Source organism: Eimeria acervulina, genomic scaffold (genome assembly GCF_000499425.1).
Source record: "Eimeria acervulina Houghton genomic scaffold, Eah_scaff185, whole genome shotgun sequence".
In the NCBI taxonomy this organism is placed as follows: domain Eukaryota; phylum Apicomplexa; class Conoidasida; order Eucoccidiorida; family Eimeriidae; genus Eimeria; species Eimeria acervulina.
Window position 1 is genome coordinate 30,001 of NW_013548880.1, and position 20,763 is coordinate 50,763.

At 53.7% G+C, this 20,763-nt stretch overlaps 3 protein-coding genes across 3 annotated transcripts in view; 2 read left to right on the top strand and 1 right to left on the bottom strand.

Annotated features, from left to right (window-relative positions):
* Window positions 1-1,161, bottom strand: part of EAH_00023920 (hypothetical protein, conserved) — a gene marked incomplete at both ends in the record, with an annotated part of 2,091 nt that extends 930 nt beyond the window's left edge. The window contains 4 exons of the mRNA XM_013393113.1: window positions 181-312; window positions 568-724; window positions 766-874; window positions 1,063-1,161. Coding sequence (XP_013248567.1) covers window positions 181-312; window positions 568-724; window positions 766-874; window positions 1,063-1,161 — 497 coding nt within the window. The remainder of the gene's footprint in view (window positions 1-180; window positions 313-567; window positions 725-765; window positions 875-1,062) is intronic.
* A 585-nt stretch (window positions 1,162-1,746) lies between these two features.
* On the top strand, window positions 1,747-4,408 carry EAH_00023930 (hypothetical protein, conserved; the record flags this gene model as incomplete). Its single annotated transcript, XM_013393114.1, has 5 exons — window positions 1,747-2,181; window positions 2,421-2,984; window positions 3,234-3,401; window positions 3,506-3,593; window positions 4,293-4,408. 5 exons carry the CDS (start codon window positions 1,747-1,749, stop codon window positions 4,406-4,408), a joined length of 1,371 nt encoding a protein of 456 aa, XP_013248568.1.
* Window positions 4,409-12,019: 7,611 nt separating this feature from the next.
* On the top strand, window positions 12,020-16,115 carry EAH_00023940 (CMGC kinase, Dyrk family, putative; the record flags this gene model as incomplete). Its single annotated transcript, XM_013393115.1, has 2 exons — window positions 12,020-15,851; window positions 16,012-16,115. 2 exons carry the CDS (start codon window positions 12,020-12,022, stop codon window positions 16,113-16,115), a joined length of 3,936 nt encoding a protein of 1,311 aa, XP_013248569.1.
* Between the last annotated feature and the right edge of the window lie 4,648 nt (window positions 16,116-20,763).

Here is a 20,763-nt window from a genome sequence, read left to right on the forward strand (position 1 = left end):
CCTCTCAAACCCTAAACCCTAGCCCAAACGCTTTAGCACGCCTCTCAAACCCTAAACCCTACGCCTCACGTAAACCCTAGGGCCTTTAGAAGGCCTCTCAAACCCTAAACCCTAGGCCTCACCTAAACCCTAGACCAAACGCTTTAGCAGGCCTCTCAAACCCTAAACCCTAGGCCTCACCTAAACCCTAGGGCCTTTAGCAGGCCTCTCATTGCTTGTGTAGTTTGGGTAGAGAAGACTTTTGCTGTCTCTGCAGCTTTTCGCGCATGCAAACCCCCAACTAAGACGCCTTGGTCTTCGTAATACAACACGCTGTACAGACACCAGAAACCCTAAACCCTAAACCCTAAATGAACTCGCAAGCCTGGGGCTGAAAAACCAAGGGTTTAGGGTTTAGGGTTTGCGGTATCTGCCGCGTGTTATGTGCCCCTGCAGAGACCCTTAAGGCGTCGAATCCACTCTAGGGTTTAGGTTTTAAAGTTTAGGGTTTAAGGATTAGGGTTTAGGGTTTAGGGTTTAGGGTTTAGACCTTACCAAGTGTCTTTTATCCCCTCTGGCTCAGTATACCATCGCAGGGTCACCTCTTGAGGTGTCTCTGCTCGCTTCCTCATGTCCATACACCCTGCAGCAGCAGCAGCAGCAGCAGCAGCGACAGTAGCAAAAATGAATCCCCCGTAAGCACAGTCAAAGTAGCATGCAGAATCAGCGAATCGTGAAGCCACCTCTGATACCCTAAACCCTAAACCCTAAACCCTAAACCCTCACCAACAGCCTGAACTGCTGTTTGTAGGGTGATGTCTGTCCAGCTGGAGGCGCAGTGTACGTCTGCTGTGCTGCTGCAGTACTGCAGCAACTTCTCCTTCTCCTCTTCTGTCTTCAGCAAACCCTAAGGACCCCACACGCACCACAAGGGCTTAGGGCTTAGGGTTTAGGGTTTAGGGTTCTGAGCACCGCCGGTGCCCCTTCGCTGGGCTTGCTGCTGCTGCTGTTGCTGCTACGGCAGTTACCCCACCCTGACAGATTGCTGCTGCTGCTGCTGCTGCTGCTGCTGCTGCTGCTTACTCGCAAGCGCATCTCGGTGTACACCGCGGGGGTTTGAGGTGTATAGGCATCTCTTCCTTCCCCCTTTGCATCTTCCCAGCCAACAAATAAGGAACTCATGAGGGTCTCAATTCTAGGGTTTAGGGTCTAGGGATTAGGGTTTAGGGTTTAGGGTTTTGTTTGTGGGCCCCGCAAGGGCCCAAGGGGCCCCCGACGCTACACAGTAAGAAGACAGTCAAGCAACTATAAACACATATAAGCAGTTAAGGGTTTAGGGTTTAGGGTTTACGGTGGAGGGGCTAGGGTTTGTTGTTGAAGGCTGCTTCCTTGTTCTCGCTTCGGAGTGCCTTCTGGCTTTCTGGGGCCCGCTCCAGCAGGCGTCACTGCTGCTGCTGCTGCTGCTGCTGCTGTTGCTGCTGCTGCTGCTGCTGCTGCTGTTTGTGCAGCTACGTTTGCTGGTCTCTTCGTTGAGTCTTTAACATATTAAACTTACAAAAAATTTTGTTGAAATCTTAGGACAGCGTTGTCTGCCCGCCTTCGTCCGCAGCAGCAGCAGCAGCAGTTCTTGCTGCTGCTGCTGCTGCTGTTGTTGTTGTTGCTGCTGCTGCTGCCGAACACAGCTTCTCCAACAATTTCTTTTTAGGCATATTAGCAGAGTTGGAGCTGCAGCACCGCGTCCGATGCTGCAGCAGCTTCTGCGCTATGATGGCCGGCGCAGCAGTAGCACCTGCTGCAGCAGCAGCAGGTGCTGCTGCTGCTGCCCCGTTAACAAGGAGGGGGGTGTACCTGGGGCTGCTGTTGCTGCTGCTTCTGCTGCACCCTTATTCCGGGAGTGCTGCAGCTCCTGTTGCGTCGCCTGATGGCGCAGCAGCGCCAACAGCAGCAGCAGCTAGGGCAGCAGCTGCTGCCGGCGGCGGCAGCAACAGCAGCAGTAACAGCAGCAGTAACAGCAGCAGCAACAGCAGCAGCAGCAGCAGCAGCAATGGCAGTAACAGCCTGATATCTGATGTCGGGCTATCTCCTGGCGCCCACAACGTGTTGATGCTGCTGCTGCTGCTGCTCTTTGCTGCTTGGCTGCTGAATGTGCTGCCCCGATTGTTTTCGTTGCTGCATATTCGGAAGCATCTTGAGCTGCAGCCAGTAAGTTGCTGCTGCTGTTGTTGCTTCTGCTGCTGCTGCTGCTGTTCTCCCTCGCTGCTGCTGCATGTTCTCTCCTGGTGCAAATTTTGCTGCTGCTGCTCTCCTCCTTCTTCTTCTTGCTGCTGCTGCTGCTACTACTGCTGAGCTTCTTTGACACCTCCATTGGTGCTGCTCGGGCGAAGCTGTCCGGAGAATTGACCTGTATTTCATTTGCTGCTGCTGCTGCTGCTGCGTTGCAGGAGGCGTTGCTGCTTTCTGGGTTCGGGCGTTACCGCTCAGAGCTGCAGCAGCTGATGCGAATTCACTTCACGAAGCTGCTGCAGCACAACAAACCTGCTGCTGCTGCAGCAATGCCGCTAGTAGAGGTTCAGGTGTATTGCTACGATCCTCTGCCTTTAAATCAAGGAGAGGTAGCGGAGAACCAGGAGCAGCAGCAGCAGCAGCAGCAGCAGGAACTGCAGCAGGAACTCTTGCTGCTGCACCAAACAGATGCTGCTGCTCACAGCAGCAGCCACAGCAGCTTCTTTAGGCCCATTGCTGCTGCCTACAGCAGTAGCAGCAGCAACAACCGCAGAGACCGCAGCGGCAGCACCAGCAGCAACTTGCAGCAGCGGGAGGCCTTACTCAGCACCCCTTCCTCGGCAGCAGCAGCAGCTGCTGCTGCTGCTGCATCCACATCTGCAGCAGCAGCAGCTGCTGCTGCTGCACTTGCCGGTGGAGGGTTTGATGTCTCTGTCGATGCTACAGCAACAGCAGCAGTCAGGGCGTATTGGGGAGTTGGACAGAAAGCCATGGATGCCTTTGTAAACCCTAAACCCTAAACCCTAAACCCTAAACCCTTGCTACCCTAAACCGTAAACCCTTGCAGCACTAAACCCTAAAACCCTATATCACATCCTTCATGAATACGAAAACCGTAGCAAACCCTAAACATTGCAGCTCTAAACCCTCGCACCTCTTGACGTTAAGACGCTAACGATAGCCGCAGTTGCAGGGCTTAGGGCTTAGGGTTTAGGGTTTAGGGTTTAGGGTTTGGGTGTTTGCTTGGGCAGCTCAAAGGCACCAACAACGGCGATTGTGAATCTCTTCTCTCTGGCTCTGCTCGCCGACTAGCGCGGCTGCTGCCAAGCAGCAGCAGCAGCAGCGACAGCAGCAGCAGCAGCAGCAGCCGTAAGCATCAGCACCACCTTCGTCAGCAGCAGCAGCAGCTCTTGCTGCAGGTGCACGAGCCATATCCACGGGAGGACACCGAAGCCCTTTTCTTTCTTGTTGCGCGTGCTGCTGCTGCTGTTGTTCCTGCTGCTGCTGCTGCTGCTTGCTTCAGGTCGCATTAACGCTGCTTCATTTGTTTGCGACAGTTCGGCTATGCCGTGGGGCCCAGAGGGTTGCTGCCTCATGTCTGCGCCTCAGATGTAAGTGCTGATGTGCTATTGCTGCTGCTGCTGCTGCTACTGTTGCTGCTGCTGCTGCTACTGTTGCTGCTGCTGCTGCTTCTTCTGTTGTCCCTCTTGTTGCTCTGCGGCGGCTTTGCTGTTGCTGCTTTGCTCTTCTCTCAAGACCCTGCCCCCAGCTCTTTCAAGGGTTTAGGGTTTAGGGTCTAGGGTTTTCCCTGTGTGTGTTGCTTTAAGTGTGCCTGCTGGGAGGGGCCACCGCCTTCGCTTCTTCACACACGATCGGGTAAACCCTAAACCCTCGCTTAAACCCTAAACCCTCGTTTAAACCCTAAACCCTCGCTTAATCCCTAAACCCTTGCCTGAGCCTTAAACCCTCGCCGATACTCTAGGCCTTCCCCTATACTCTAAACCCTCGCCTAAACCCTAAACCCTAAGTAGGGTATAGAGCTTAAACCGTAAGCCCTCACCTAAACAAAATAGTTTGGTGGTTTGTTAGGCTTTGCTGGATAACCCTCATCCCCCCTAAGACGCAAACTCCTTGCCGTTGCTGTTGCTGCTGCTGCTGTCGCTTCTGTTCTTGCTGCTGCTGCTGCTCCTCTTGCTGCTCCTCTTGCTGCTCCTGCTGCTGCAGGATAATACACCGGGTCGGGTGTCTCCATACACAGAGGCTGTCTTCCCTTTGATTATAGTTGCGTCTGTTGGTTCTTCGCCGGTAAGGCAGCAGCAGCAGCAGCAAAAACGGCAGTAGCAGCAGCGGCAGCAACAGCGGCAACGGCATTAGCAGCAGCGACAGCAGCAGCCACAGCAGCAAGCAGCGGCGGCGGCATAATTGATGCATGCGCGTAATTGCGGTGTCTCTTTGGGGTTTCTAGCCTTCCGTCTTCATTGGTATAGTGCCGCTTGAGTGCAGTGCATGCACGCTGCTCCTGTTGAGCTGCTGCTGCTGCTGCTGACATACTTTGGGTTTGTCTGTCAGGGGGAGAAGGAGCCGCAGGTCTCGCAGCACATGCAGACCAAGGGAGAGGTTTGTCGCGCCGAACCATTTTGCTGTTGCTGCTCCTGCTGCACCTGCTGCTGCTGCTGCTACTCCTGCTGCACCTGCTTCTGCTGCTGCTGCTGCTACTCCTGCTGCAGCTGCTGCTGCAGCCGCTGGGGTTGCTGCTGGTCTCGCGGCTGCCGCTGGTGCAACTGCTGCTGCCTTGTGCTGCTGCTGCTGCGGCTGCTGCTATTGCATGCACTTTCATCCTGCTGCTCTCCATATGCGCTGCAAGTTTGCAGGCACTGTTGCTGCTGTTGCTGCCTGAGCTGCGAAGGCAGCAGCAGAAGCGCATGCTGCTGCTGCTGCTGCTGCAGCTGTTGATGCCGCTGCAGTGCAGATTTTCAGGGTGTTGGTTGTGTTTGCAGGCTTCTTGCCATTTGCTGCTGCTGCGGTGTCGGCCGCTGCCTCCTCCTCCTCCATCGACGAGCAGCAGATCGCGTCTCACAGCAGCAGAAGCAGCAGCAGCAGCAGCAGCGCCTTTGCCTTCCTGCTACGTCTCGCACCGCTATGAGGTGTACAGACACCTGCTAGCAGGAGGCAGCTTAGAGAGGCCTCAGGAGAAAGGAGACATATTTGGAGTTAGCAGCAGCAGCGGGGCGCTCGACTTAGAGTGTCTCGTCTGTATGACTAACCCAAAAAATGTTGTATTATACCCTTGCAGGTGCAGAGTTGCTACTACTACTACTGCTGCTGCTGCTGCTGGTCTTGCTGCTGCAGCTGCTGTTGCTGGTGGTGATGCTGCAGCAGCTGCTGCTGCTGGTTTTGTTGGTGGTGCTGCTGCTGCCGCAGCTGCAGTTAGTTGTGCTGATGCAACTTCTACAGCTTCTATTGCTTTTGCTGGAGGTGCTGCTGCTGGTGTGGCCTCTGTGGTATCGTTGCTGCTGCTGTTGCAGCAGCTTTTGCTGTTGCCGGTTCTATTGGTGGGCGCCTTTTTATATTTTGCTGTTTCGTTTGCCTGCTATTGCTGTGGCTTGCTTTCTTATGTAGTGCTGCGCATGCATGCGTACGCAAATCTGTGTGCTGCTGATGCTGCTGCGTGTTGCTGCTGCTGCGGGGTTGTGTTGTTGCTGCAGACACTGCGCTCTGTGCCTAGAGTGTCTCCAGGCTCTGCACCAGGAGAAGTGCCCTGTGTGTCGCTCTCCCTTCTTTGGGTTCATAACGTTTCCCCTCAGCAAAAGCTTGACTGCAGCAGTAGTAGTGCCAATGCACATCACCACAGAGGGGGGTCAAGGGTAGTCCCCGTCAGCTGACCTGTCAGCGCAGCAGCAGCAACAACAACAGAATGTTTGTAGTTAGGAGATGCATGAATACAGGGCTTGGTTGTGCTACCTGTATATCAGCTGTTTGCTGCTGCAGCACTTGCTGCAGCAGGGGCCACAGCAATTGCTGCTGTTTCTGCTAATGTTTTATTTGCTCCTTTTCCTACATTTCTACGTTAGGGTCTTCTTGTAGACACTCCACCTCTACCACCTCTACCGCAGTGGGTTTAGGGTGTAGGGTTTAGGGTTTAGGATTTCACGTCCAGGGCGTAGGGTTAAGGATTGGGGATTAGATTGAGAATGTATGGAAATTCATACTGAGACAGAGACAGAAAATAAAGAGACAGTTCTAGGGTTTATGATCATACACCTCAGATGACGACGAAGGCATTCACACAAAGACAGACAGAAAGGAACATAACGACAAAGAGAGACGAAGAGACCTACAAAGACACCAAAGGCATGGAACGACAGAGACAGAGACAAACAAGCAAAGGCAGAGACATAGAAACAGGAGGACAAAAACAAAGACAAAGGGGGGGTAGGAAGCATACGGATACCAGCACTTACAGACAGAGATAAGCACGAAAACAGAGGCAAGAGGGCTGGAACAGACAAAGCCAGGCGCTGATCTCCATATCCTTGACTCGTTACGTCATCAACCCGATGTGGAGGAGAGACTGTTGGTGTTGTTGATTATGAAGTTGTCCTGTTGTCGAAGGCTTGACTGAGTTGTAGCTTTTCCTGATGCTGCTTCAAAGGAAGGGTTTCGGGTTCTGCTGCTGCTGCAGAAACAACACTGCCGTACGTCGCTGCAGCCGTAGCAGAGACTTCAGCACGAGCAGCAAACATTTGCCGTCATGGTGGGGAACCGGTAGATATTGATGGTGCCAGAACTAACAGGGTCTGTTGTATCATGCGTTGCTACGGAGGTGTACAGACAATCCAGCGAGCACTGCCTTCCCTGAGGCTCCAGTCAACGGAGATGCAAAGCCCCGACGTATGCATGCGCCGCAAGACCCAACTCAGGGGTGTATCAGTAACATGACCCCTCACAGCAGATGTTGAGCAGCTACGAGTGCAGCGGCTCCGATTGCACCAGTTTGCTGGTGGCGCTGCAGCAGCAGCGGATGGCGAACTTGGCTGGTGCAGCAGCAGCAGCAGCAGTCTCTGAACGTCTATGCGCCTCTGGCGTTTCCATGTATACGTGCAGAGGAAGAGGAAGCGCTTAGAAGCTCGCACTGCACCTAATATCCAAATCCTCTTCATCTGCACCGAGCATGTCTGCGGGAAGTTGGTACGTGTGCCTCTACTTATTCCCTGATTGGCTATTATTGTAGATGCATGTGCTTCTCATTGTACGGAAGCTGCCTATTGAGGGCCAAACAAGTGTTCAACAAGCGCCTAGAATGCGAGGAAAGGCACCGGAAAAGGCGTTTGGCGCTGCTTGCACACGGCAACGTCATATTCATAACAGGCCGTATTCTCCTCCGCTGCAGCCCTAGTCCCTGTTGCCGCTGCGCAGACGACCCCCAAAAACTGGAGGTGCTGCTTTTTGCTTTGGGGGAGTTTCTATGAGAAGTCTTTAAACACTGTTGCAGTTCGCAACGGCCCCTAGGAAAGATCGAGGACCATCGGTACACTTGGTAGAAAATCATTTTCATCGGGGCACGCGAGCAGCGAACCTCAACCCCCAACGTGGTTTGTCTGCGGCTTTCACAATGAAAGTCCCAGAACTCTAGATTCCAGGTGTACAAGAAGAGCTAGATAACTCGAGAAACAACACTGAACACTCGCACGAATGCTCAGAAGCTTCTAGGCTTCGCATCGTACTACTCAACTTACTCCCTAGTTTCGCTTTCATATCAGCCCCTCTAAGGGACCCTCTCAGGAATAACATACAATTTTCGTGGACAGCGACAGAAGAAGAAGCCTGCATGAGGAGCTCGTTTATTATACGCTGCAGCTTAGTTTGGCCCAAGAATTTGCCGCCAATTGTCACTTACAGCCATGCTTTACGTGACCATAGTGGCGCCTACACAACAGTGCATCGGCTGCCCGGTTCTTTTTTGTGGCCTAGGATGTTCCCTTCAGTGTAAGGGTATCCCTCACTTATGCGGAGCGACCGCAGCAATAGCCGCGGGGGGCCTTCATACAAGATTCCTTGCAGAGCCGTCCGGTCCCCAAACAGATGCGGTAGCATAACTCAGAGAATTTCACCGTGGGCATGCCACTAATTAGAGGTTGCGTTAGCATGTTCGTCATGGCAGGGACCCGAAGTTCGTTAACGGGTTGTCGCACGAATTCATAAAGCGGCTTACAACCGACCCGAAGCGCACCAAAGCGAACACCCCGGAGGCAGACGCTCATACTGAACGGAGCAACCGCAGCTTCTACGACTCTATACCCAGCAATTTTCGTCAACACGGCTTGTTGTCCACCCTTGTGCGGGATGGGCTTGTAATACAAAGGCCGGCTCTTCGATCCACTCTACACTTGCCTTCATGGTCTGTGCCGAAACCGTCGTCTGACTCGACGTTAGACTTGGCTGTTGGAAACCAACCAGGTACGCTCGCAGCTGCCGATTTCCATACATAGCTTGCAGTAGCGTAGGAATGCACGATACGAAACGCAAAAGGCGTTCAGCATTCACTGTTGCTGCGCCTCTTTTGCGCCCGAAGGAGACTGCCTTAGCTGCACCTGTAGCTACAGCTCTTAGTGCATTCGCGCGCTCTTCGAATCACGCAGCCGAGCGAGCAGCCAAAGTGGTTCGCAGTGGATTGGGTTTGCCCTTTCGTTGATGGTTATTGGGTCAAAGCGTTGGACTGCATGCTCAAGTTACCCCCAGCATTAAGACATCGCAATACCATTAATTTTGGCTTTGCAAAACGGTTCAGGGAATCAACAAATACCCACCGAATTCTCTCCATACTATGCCAGCCAAGTTTTTCCAAGAGAACACAACTGGAGGAGACTGAAATCCTGGACGCATGTAACGATGGTCGTCAATCATAGCAAAAGGTCAGCAATGGACTCCAGAGAAGCAGGATAAGACTTCTCAAAAAAATAGGGCCTAGACTCCCCTTGTGTTCCCAGGCGTCCTGTGCACAGCGGTTAGAGGAGCTGCGGCTGGTGCGAGAGGAAGCTGACTGAGATGGGCTGCAGCATGCCTTGCACCGGCTGGCGCTGCAAGGCAACACCACATATAGCACAGCGAAGCCCTCTTTGTTGCGTGCATTAACACAGGCGACAATTTCTGAACACTTCCTTCGTCCTTAGTAGGCAGCCTGCATACAAGTACAAGTACAGGCGCCAGCCTCGGACAGAGCATGATATAACACGCCTATAGCGACTCGCAAAGAGCGGAGAAAACGGGGATAGTATTTTAGATATCCGAACAACCGGCGACTTGAATGGACTTCTAAGGATCGGTTTTGCGGGGAAATTTCTCAAAAAAATCTGTCTTCCCTTCTCGAGTCAGCGGCAACGACTGTAAGCGTGTGCGTACGAAGCGCAGCATAAATTAGACCAGATTTCAGCTCGACGAGCTCTCATATCTTTGTGTTTACGTACTCGTCTTTGCTAATTGTCCTTCTGCCTAGATCTAATGCACTCGGCTACCTATGGCTAGCACGGCCTCGCCAACAGTTCCTCTTCGTTTACCAGAAACGTCTGGAGCTTATACCCCCATTGTTAAGCTCACCTAACCGATTTCCACGCGTGTACTGATGCTATGCGCCAATGTTAGCGCAGTTTATCGTTTTAGCGAGCTTGGGGTGTCCCCTTCAAAAAGCGGCACCCAATCCAATCTAATGGTATACAATGCATCATAAACGATTTGGTGAGTGGCGGGGGGAGGCACTTGTAGAGTGCTCTTTGTGAGGTTTGTCCGTGTGCTCCTCCCTACTTGAAAGCGGGCTGGGCTGGGCTATGAAGTGACAGGTGAGCGTTTGTCAACTCTACATTTTCACTGCATGCAGCACTGGTCCTTTAGGTGTGCCTGCCTGCCGGCCTGCCTTACAGCAGCTAGTCGTAACAAGGTGCGTGGGAGCTCATGAAAGGCCTCCATTCCCTCCCAGCAGCCCCCGGCTCTTGTGCCTCTGTACGCAGGACCCCAGGGGAGTAAAGGAATAAAGGGGAGGCTAGCTGCTTTGCGGGAGCTCCCCCTTGAGCAAACTGCAGCTCGCTGCGGTCCCCAAGAAAGGCAAAGGCCCCTCACTACAGAGCGCCAAGGGGCAAGCCTGCTTCTGTTGTTTCTGTTGTTGAGCTCTGAACAGCCGAAGAAGAACCTCTAACAAAACAACGCAGCAGAACCACCTGCGTTCGAAGGCGGCTCGGCAAGTGGTACCTAGCTCTTGCAGCAGCAACAAGCGCACAGCGACAGCACACGCTGTACTAACAAAAACACCGAATTCCAAAATAGCAGCAGCAAGATCTGCCTGGTACTGAACAATCCTCAACGTAGGGACACCACCAAGCAGACAAGTACTATCAGTAGAAGCAGAATGAGCACTAGCAGCTACCCACCGACGCTGCAGCAGGCTCCTTCAACTGCTTTTGCTGCTCAGAAAGACTCTACTTGCTCTACCTTCGACAAAAACCCTCCATAGCAGAACGTAAGCAACCACCCGCACACCCCTACATGCTGCTTCCTGCTGCTGTTGCTGTTGCCTCGTCTCATCTACAGCTTTACGATAACAGTGAAGCACGAACAGGTGCATCAGTATTCATACAAAAACAAGGAAGGGAATATTATACGGTACGCCGCATGCTTATACTAGAAGGCTGCAAAGCCGTAGCGGCGACGCTCTGCTTGCTCGCCTGCACTCGCTCCTGTTGCTGCTGGACCAGCAGCAGCAGCAGCAGCAGCAGCGGGGCGCACGCGGGTGTTTCTTGTTCCTTGTAGCAGCCTTACTCGTATTATTATAAGCAGGGGAGGAATCTGGCCAAAGGTGAGCTCTAGTCTCACTACTATGAGCAGCAGCATCAGGAGTAGCAGAAGCCTGCACGAGCCCCTAGGGCAGGCTACATGCAAGACAGTGGCGTGCGAGCTGCTTACTTGCCTTTCTTGAAGACAAAGACTTTCACTGAATATACTGCTTTATATTATTCTAGTTCGTTGCGCTCAACGGCAGCAGCTGCGAGCCGTCATCTCCATTGCGCAGGACAGGTCACTCAAGCCCCCGCTGCTGCTGTTGCTGCGGATCGACGCTGCAGCGGCGCAGCAGGCACACACCTGCAGCAGCAGAAGCAGCTGCTGCTTCTGCTACAAATGGGATCTGTTATTGACTTCTAGTTGTTTCCCAGCCAGCTTAGAGCAACGCCGCCCCGCCAGTGAGCCGGGGAGCTGCGTTGCTGCTGCGGCTGCTGTTGTGGCTGCTGCTACTGTTGTGTAGCAAGCCACAGCTGTATGCGTTCTTCTGCTCTTCTAGAACCCACGGGGCGCCTTGACCTGCGGCGCTTAGACACTGAGGCGCTGTAGAGGCAAGGAGAGCAGCAACGGCAACCAGCAGTAGATACTGAAGCAGAGGCAGCAGGGCCTTGAGCTCTTTGTTAAACAGTGAGGGAGTTGGACAGCTGCTATTGAATACCTGGAGGTGCGGGATTTGAGCAGCAGCGCCTCATGCAGCAAACCGGAGTGTCTTCTCGTCGCTCTCGGTTCTTGCTGGTGCTGCTGCTGCTGTGTGCTGCTGGCGCTGCGCGTGTTTACATTGTTTTGAGGCAAAGCAGAGTTGCCTAGTGTAGAATACGGGTGCCTGAAATTTGGGGCAAAGCAGGAAGGCCTAGCATTGTATGCGGGTACCTGAGTGGTGATGCTTCAAGCAGCAGCAGCAGCAGCAGTAGCAGCAGGGGCATCAAGGCTATCGTAGTTTTCGTCTTGCGGGAAGGTCGGAATCTTAGGGAGAATCCCAAACAGGAGCGGTGATTCCAGCAGCTGTTGCATCTGAATTTTTGCCTGAGCTGCGGCTGCAACGCAGCAGTAGCTTGGCCGACTCGCCGCAAGGGATGGAAGTCGAGGCAGCAGCAGCAGTATCAGCAGCAGCAGCAGTGTCAGCAGCAGCAGCGGCAGCAGTAGACGAAGCCGCACCATGGGGAAGGCGGCGGCACCAGTGCGCGCTTGGAAGATAGAGGGACTTGGAAGGGAAATGCAGTCGAGCTGCAGCGACTCGATGGGCAGCAGCTGCTGCTTCACGCCTCTTTCCTCAGGAGCTGAATGCCTAGAAGCCTCCGCAGCAGCAAATATGCTGCTGCTGCAGCAACCTACTTCTGCCTCCCATAGACAGAAGGAGCTCCAAGTGCACATACTTCAGGAACGCCTGCAGCAGCAGCAACAGCAACAGCAGCAACAGGAGGAGCAGCAACAGCAACAGCAGACAAAACAACCACGTAATGTGAGGAGCAAGCCCAAATTTATGGCAGCAGCAGCTGCTGCTGCATTAGCCCTGCGTTCCTTTCCAAGACGCCCGCCACCATGCAGCGCTCAGACGACGCAACAGCACCAGCAGCACAACCAGCAGCAACAGCAGCAGCGCTGCCAGGAGCTGCGGTTGCGCGAGGGGGGGACAGAGTTCACAGCTGAAGAGGCACCGAAACGAGCGAGAGAGCAGCAGCAGCAGGAACAGCAGCTACAGCAGCTGGAGCAGCAGCAAGGTGGCGCAGTTCCTGTGCGAAGGAAAGCATTTGAGACCACATGGACGCGGCTCCTGGGCAAGTGGGGAGAGCGACCTGGGGTTACTCCAGCTGCTACTACTAGTACTGCTACTACTACTACTACTACTGCTACTACGACTATGACTACCACTACTGCTGCTGCTGTTGCTGCTACTGCTACTGCTACTGATACTGCTACTGCTGCTTCTCTTCCCGTTGCCGCTGCTGACGGTGGTGCTGTCCGCGTAATGTCCAGCCGTACAAATGAATATGTAGGCACGGGCGACGCCTCAGGCAACTCCATGTGCAATACTGAGACTGTGATTTCTTATGGCGGGTGCTCATCTTCGACGTTCGCACAGCAGCAGCAGCAGCACGAGCAGCAACAGCAGCACGAGCAGCCGCAGCAGCACGAGCAGCCGCAGCAGCAAGAGAAGCCGCAGCACGAGAAGCAGCAGCAGCACAAGCAACGGCAGATGCAGCAGGAACAACAAGAGCGACACGATATGGCGCTCTCCCTTGACCAGCAGTGCAACCTTTACAGCATTGAATCCTTCTTATCTGTTGTATCTCCAGAAGACGTGCCAACACAGGAGCTGCAGCCACAGCAGCACCAGCTGGTGCTGCAGTTCTCTCGCTCTTGCAGCAGCGGCAGCGAGGCAGAAGCCCTCGCGACAGCTGGGGAGTCAGCTGGAGATAACCAGGTAGTGAGAGACTCTGCAGCGGCACCAGCAAAAGATAGGGAGGCGGCTGTCGTATGTTGCCTGAAGCAGCAGCAGCAACAACTGTCTGAAGGCCACTCTATTACTTGGGGAGCAATTACAGTCGAAGGCAGCAGCAGCACAAGAGATCGCAGCAGCTGCAGTAGCAGCAGCAGCAGCACAAGCCGGCTAGCACCAACGAACCTATTTGAATCTACTTTAAGAGCTGAAGAGTCAGGCGACGAAGATTGTGGCGCAGGGGAGAGCCTGCAATCTCCACCTGCTGCAGCTGCCGCGTGCACACCTGAGGCAGCAGCAACGGCTGCAGCTGCAGCAGCGGAATCAACATCTGCAGCAGCTGCAGCAGAAACGGCAGCAGAAGAAGAGGCAACGGCAGAGGAAGCAGCAGCACCAGAAGCGGTAGCAGCAGCAGCAACAACAATAGACATGAGCCATTCGTTGCTTGCGAGGTCGCCACCAGGACCCGCAGGAGCTCCCACAACGAGGAGTCCAGTACACAAGAACGCACGCGTTGTCGATTGGCTGATAGCGCTACAGCAGGAGCAGCGAAGGGAGCTACAGCAGCCGCAGCACACATATCAGGGAAGTTTGATGCACCCGACAGCAAGGTACGGTGGCAGCGATTCGACGGCATCGAGTACAGCAGAAGCACCACCACCACCACCACCAGCTGGAACAGCAGCAGCACTGACTGCAGCAACAGCACCAAATGCAGCGGTAGCGCCAGCTGCAACAACAGTATTGGCAGGTAGCCGAGTTGTCAAGAAGGTGCTGCCGCATCACCTGCGCATTACGCGGCAGCTGTCGCTTGCTGCTGCACGCTCGTTGTATCCTAGGGAACTGCTCGCAGCAGCAGGAACAGCACGATCTCAGGAGTCAGCAGATCTTCAACACACTGCATCAGCACGAAGCAACGCAGCAGCAGCTTTACAGTCCCTGTCTTTGACCCGACCCTTGCGCGTAGAAACAGGAGAGCCGAGGGGCCATGGACGTGTATCTCCCGCAGGGGATGCGTCTATCGGGAGCGCATACTATGTCCGCTCCCCAGTAGTAGAGGCAGTTGATGCGGAGCAGCAGCAGCTAAAGGAGGAGCAGCAGGGAATGCCGCGTAAGCCGGTGAATCGACCAGCCTATCCTCCCCTCAAGGACACTAGAGGCGTGCGGGGGTCATCTGGGCGATCGGCCTCTGCACGGGGCCCAAGAACAGCAGCAACAAGAACTGTAACGGGATATCTAGGGGCAACGTCACAGCAATACGCAGCAGCAAAAGATGCAGCGGAAGGTGTCACCAAGGGGTCGCCTCCTCTGTCATCCGCTGCAGTGTTGCAGCAATTTTCTTTTCAACTGACACCGTGGGAACGCAGCGAAGTCCTCGAATACCCGACTGTTTGGTACTGGGGATCTTTAAGGGAGAGGCCAGCAGGCACTGAGCGCGCAGCGATGTACGGGGGCCCATTTACACCTGCTGCTGCTTCTGCTGCTGCTGCTGGAGGTCGGGGTCTGGCGACGGCCATGTGCGGTTCGCCCAGTCGTGTGAACGACCCAGCAGCATCTAAGGCTGATTTGGGTGGAGGATGGGAAAACGCTGCGTTTGGAGGTCTGGGTTGTAACAATAGCAGCAGGAGCAGCATGATGAGTAAGAGCAACCGGCAGCTTATAAACAGGACGAGCAACAGCGCATGCAGCTATTTCTGCGACGAGCAAGGGGATTATGTGGTCTCTGTAAATGATCACATTTGCTATCGTTTCCAGCTACTGCAGCCACTTGGAACGGGCTCCTTTGGCCGCGTATTCCGAGCGTTCGACCACAAAACTGGCGAGGAAGTGGCTTTGAAAATCTTGAAAAACAAAAGCAACTTTCATGCCCAGGGGCGAGAAGAAGTTAACGTGCTGCAGCACCTGTCTACTCTGGACAGGGCTGGGAAGGCCCATATCGTGCGGCTGCGGGAAAGCCACATGTTTCGTGGGCACTTAGTCCTTACCTTTGAGCTGCTCAGCCACAATCTGTATTCTTTTCTGAAGGCCAACAAGTTCCGGGGGTTTGCGCCACTGGCCGTGCGCAGCCTGGCAATACAGCTGCTGCAGGCGCTGCGGTTGTTGAAGAAGGCGCAAGTCGTTCACTGCGATTTAAAACCCGAGAACATCGCCTTGGTGACGGGCCGCAAGAGCACCGTAAAGTTGATTGACTTCGGCAGCAGCTGCAGGGAAGGCCGCCAGCAGCACAACGCGTACATACAGTCGAGATATTACAGGGCCCCCGAGATTTTGCTTGGCCTCCCCTATGGGCCTCCCATTGACATGTGGTCTTTGGGCTGTGTCCTGGCGGAGCTGCATACAGGCACGCCGTTGTTTCCTGGGGTGGACGAGGAGGATCAGCTGCAAACAATTGCGTCGTTGCTGGGCCTCCCTCCCACGGACTTGATCTTGCGCTCTCCAAGGTCTCCAGTCTTCTTCGAACGGAACGCACAAGGGGGCTTTTCCTTTCTGAATTCTCGCTGCTGCAAACGGATCTCTGAGACGCCCAGCTCCTGCGGGTCGCCGTGCTGCGCAACTCTTGAAGATGCAGTCGAGCCTGCAGAAAGCACCTTTGTAGACTTCCTTAAAGGTGAGTACTTGTGCACACGCGCACCGCGTGCCCTTTGATCAGCATCCATACACACAGAACAGCAGGCTCCTGTTCTTTCTGGGCGTTGCACCTGCAGCTGCTGTGCACGAACACCATCCGCCGTGTGTTGTGCTGTGCACTGTCTTCTTCATCTTCCCAGGATGTCTGCGGTGGGACGCCGACGACCGCATGACGCCTCGGGAGGCTCTCCAGCATCCGTGGCTCAGAGAATTTCGCACGCCACGAGAGCGCCGGCAACAGTAGCTGGCTTCCTGCACCGCCCATTCTCGGCGTTGCAGCTGGTTTTGCAGCTGGTTGCGTGCTGACTAGGCCTTCTGAACGAATACCACTATGAAGGCAAATGAGAAGCGCCCACAATGTTTGCTGCTCTTCTGGTGGAGCAAGGGGCAGAGGAGTTAAGGATTGCTGCTTACTCTTGCAGTGCATACAGTACAGAAGGCCGCAATGTTGCACACTTAAACGGAAGCCTCATGCGAATGAATGCATGCTGGGGAACCCTCTTTGTAGCATTGTGGGAGTTCGCTGCCACTGTCGTTAGGGCCAATGTGAACGTTCGCACTTGCAGCCTTGGCTGTCGTTTTTCTTCTCGCGCGTGCTCTATTCATTTTGGTATTTTGTCAGTACAGCTACTCGATAAGGCTGTGCGCCTCGAACACACTAGAAAACCCTGCTGCTTGACTATGGATAGAACTCAAGTTACGGAAGCCGGTCACTGCTGCTGCTGCTCAGCAAGGCCGGCCGTGTATACGATGCTGCGCTTATACAGTGAGGGAGACAAAAAGCAGCAACTTAGCTGTGTGGTTGTCCCTACAGGACGTATGCTGCTTATCCATCTGGAACTACATCTGGAACAACCTATCGAATGAGCCACTACTGTTCTGTTGACTTATTCCTCTTGTTCGAAGTGTGTCGAGACGAGGACCGCCCAGTATTTAAAACAAATATGTAACGACAAGCACCCTGTTCCTTTTGCGCTAGGTGTGCGTGTCCAGGCTCATTTCAAATCCAGGCTGAGCCTGTTGGTCGTTATTTAATGCCCTAGAGCTCCTGCTGCTGAGGCAGCAAGCGTGTGGTTGGGCGTAGCGTCACAGCAGGTGAAGCGGAGCGTGAATAACACGGATAGTACTGTTTGTACTATTGGAATGCACATGCTTCCTACTATTCTTGATTACGCAATGCAAAGCCAAGCGAAGGCTGCAATGCGGCAGATCCGCCGCATCAAGACACCCCTACATTCAGGGATTTCGGGCGGCGGCTGCGGTGCAACTTCTCATGAGAAGTTGAGGCGCGTGAATATCTACAGGTGACGCAAATTAAGCGACTTGCTGGGTTGCCGCCGACAGCAAGTCGGGAAGGGGATCTAATGACTCGCTCCCTGGAAAGACATTTATGTGTGTGTCTTTCTTCCACTACTGATTCAGACGTCGCACGTTTTAACGCACAAACCAGCTTCTTCCCGTGCTTGCAGCAATTCCCGTTTACTCACCGAGCTACCCGAGCCAGTGGAGTTCCTGAGCAGCTATTAGGACCACTGAAGCAGCGTAAATGCACTTGCCCCAGGTGCACCAGCGGGGCTTTAAACACAACGAGGGAGCAAAGGACAACGTGCAATACATTTCCTTCCCTCCAGCCTCAAACCAAACTCTATGGTAGCAGCAGGCGGCGACGTACAGATAAAGAAGAGCCCAACGCAAAGCTCTCCCCCAAACCACAGCGAACGCCTGTTCTGCATAGTCAACGTAAGTAGTTGCCCAGCTCACGAACAGGTGCCGAGCGCTCGATATGCCTCGGGAACCCACGTCAACCCGATACTGCATATAGCTGATGCACAGCCATTGCGCAGCGAAACAAACTCGTTCACTCTGCAAGTTCATGTGTTCATGCAGTCGGGATTTGCCCTGGGAAGCTCAAATCTCTGCACACTCCCAAGTACGCAGTCGTCGTACTCCCTGCGGGTTCAAGTTTGCACCGGGCGTGGGCGACCTATCAGATTCTGGTGCGACTGCCAAACAGCACGCAGAGCCACACTGGACGGCACCACGCACCTTCAAGTGAACAAATCGCAGTTCGAGCCCACGCCCACGAAAAGAGATATAAAAATGTCAACTAGCAGACTGCTTATTCCAGCGCTTCTGCCTACACACAGCAGTGTGCTACATTACCACACGCACACCTACCACTCCCAACTTCTGCTCTAGAGCCGCACTTTCCGTCTTCATCATCACGTGCACACACACCCATACTCCACGCTGTAATCTGATTTCATCTAACAGCTGCGAGTCCACCGTTTACACCTGTTATCTTGACCCAATCAGCACTCACTTCATCCGCCTGAAGAAGGGCAGAAACAACTGTGCCGCCATGCAATGCTTCAATCCTTTTTCCACAATCGTTCAACCTTTGCTCATTCACCGTTACTCCATGGACACTCAGTGCAACGGTCATACCGTTTCACATACCAACAAAGATTTTCCATACACAAAATCTACTGCTGAGCAGCTTCCAAATTCCTTCTCAAGCCAGTTCTTGTAAGCAATTCCCATCACGGCATCCTGTTTACTGGGTTACGCATGCAAATCTGTAGGGACCACAACAGTACGGCCCTTCGTAGGCAAATGCATATATAATACCCACATGCAGCGGGTTCACAAACGAACCCTACTAACGTTTCATTCCGACCAGCACAGCCAGACACAGCCCGCTGTGTCTCTGTATCGCTTCGTATTTCTCAGTGAAAGGCGCGCTTGCACCCTCAGGAACGCTTCCTCAACATTTCGAGGGCTGCAACAATGCTACAGCTCAGGGCGCCTCTAGTGCAGCCAAACTGTGAGAGTCTCCAACGTTCCTGGCCTGATCAACCACATTTCTGCATTGTTTCGAATATAACTACACCTGTGCTTCGGTCCAGCTTCTACGCAAAGGCGTGCAACATTTTGCCGCGCCACATCCACACTGAAGCGCATGCGCAGCTTCTACACGCGGCCTGGAGCTGTAAAAAGCATAGCCACAATGTCCCCAGGCGATTCTGTAAAAGCCATGCCACATGCCATCTGTAAGAAAACCATCCCTGTCCTGTCAGTACCAAAGCACAATACTACCCCCTCTTCCAACTTCACGTGAAGAGACCAGCACATCTACCAACAACGCTGTCTAGACTGCCGAAGCGTTCGCCACTTGCGAAGGCAGAAACAGAAACCTGGCATCCCCTACAACCACCCTGTAGCTCCTCTCGCAAGGTTTCTCCGTTAACCCTTTTCGATAGCAAAGCAACACTGCAAATATAGATGAACATTTTGCGCGCATTGCATCCTTGTCTATTCCACGCAGAGGGCCCTACCCTACAAATTCCACTAATTCGTTTGTCTTCAAACACACATACGCCGTAGCTGAGTGTTTCTGGCATAATGGCCGAGAGAGATGGTTGCCAGCAGGCAGCGTTTTCGTCTTTGCCTCTGCCCGATTCTCCCCCTAAAACATCATCAAAACTCTCTCTCTCCTTTTGGAGATGCAGACCCACAAAGGGCGCAGTATGTGTCATCTCCACATACCTTCTAGGCCTCCTGTAAAAACAATGCATGACCCAACCAGTTCCCGTGCAATTGTGTGGCATGCGTGCCAAAGAGCCCCCCTTGTAGCCCTCCGTGTCAGTCCAGCACTAATTCCACTCGTGTAAGGCCTACGAAAAATCGTTGAGAGCCTCAACAATAGACCTTTGATGCTCATACCAAAGGTTCCGTATTGCCCACCACATGAAGTCCATCGCCGCAACCGCTCAGCTGTCGTTCAGCATGTTCCATGCGCCTGCCATGGGCCCTTTACAACGGCATATAGAGCACTTTGCCCGCACTCGTCTCGGAGATAATTCGCGCGGAGCAAACTTGCAAGGTTTTTGCACCAAGGTATTTTCTTCACATGCGCATGCAAGTTCCCCCATTTCTCTCCCGAAAATGCAATGGATGAGATGGCCTCAGAAGAAACCACACAATTCGAAATTCGCGACCCATCAGCAAACGCTTCCTGAACAGAAAATAGACGCTTCCCATGCTTGGAAGGCATTCTTTCATCCGAACATACCACTGTCAGTAACTTGCTCATTATCTGACTAATCCATGGACCAAACCGTCCAAGGCACGCCAGGTCTATCCCTTTAATAAGCCCTACTGAGCACTGATCGCATGGGCATGGCCTTGTTCACCCCAGGACCACTCCGCCCGCCCCTCCAACTTGAGATTGGCTGAAGCACACACTGCATACTGCCTACTCGGACGTTTACGAAATCGATGTTTTCCTAGCAAGGATTTTGCCGCAAGACGCTATTCCGCCAGCCCCCAATCACCACTGCAACGTCAACGCACCGAGGATCCCCTCTACAAATCATCCCCTACCAAACACGCCCACCAATTCCGCAACTTCCTCTCTACCTCTACGCCACTGCTGCTGCATACACGCGCACAGCACACTCACCAGCAACACGTATACCCACACCGTATCACTCCCACCCTTGCAGCCAAAACACCCTTCCGCGGCACGCCCTGGCAAATCAAAGTCAGCACAGTCGCCTCTTCCCATGCTCCCCCCCACGCCCAAACACTCCCAAGCAAACGCCACAAATCCCTGCAAAACCACTTCCTCCATTTCTCAACTTCACTCCAACCAACACACAAACCCACTCTTCTCCACTTCATAAACCCACCTCGTCCCTCCATTCAAAATTTCACACCACACAACACCACTCGCGTCTCCACTCAACCACTCAAATTACAAACACTACCCTGCTCACCCACGCTCCCACCGTTCTTCCAAAACAACGAACTATAAATACCGGTGGCCGCCCAACGCACAGTCTCCGGCACCTGAACACGCTCCCCAACACACACCTCCAACATGTGCA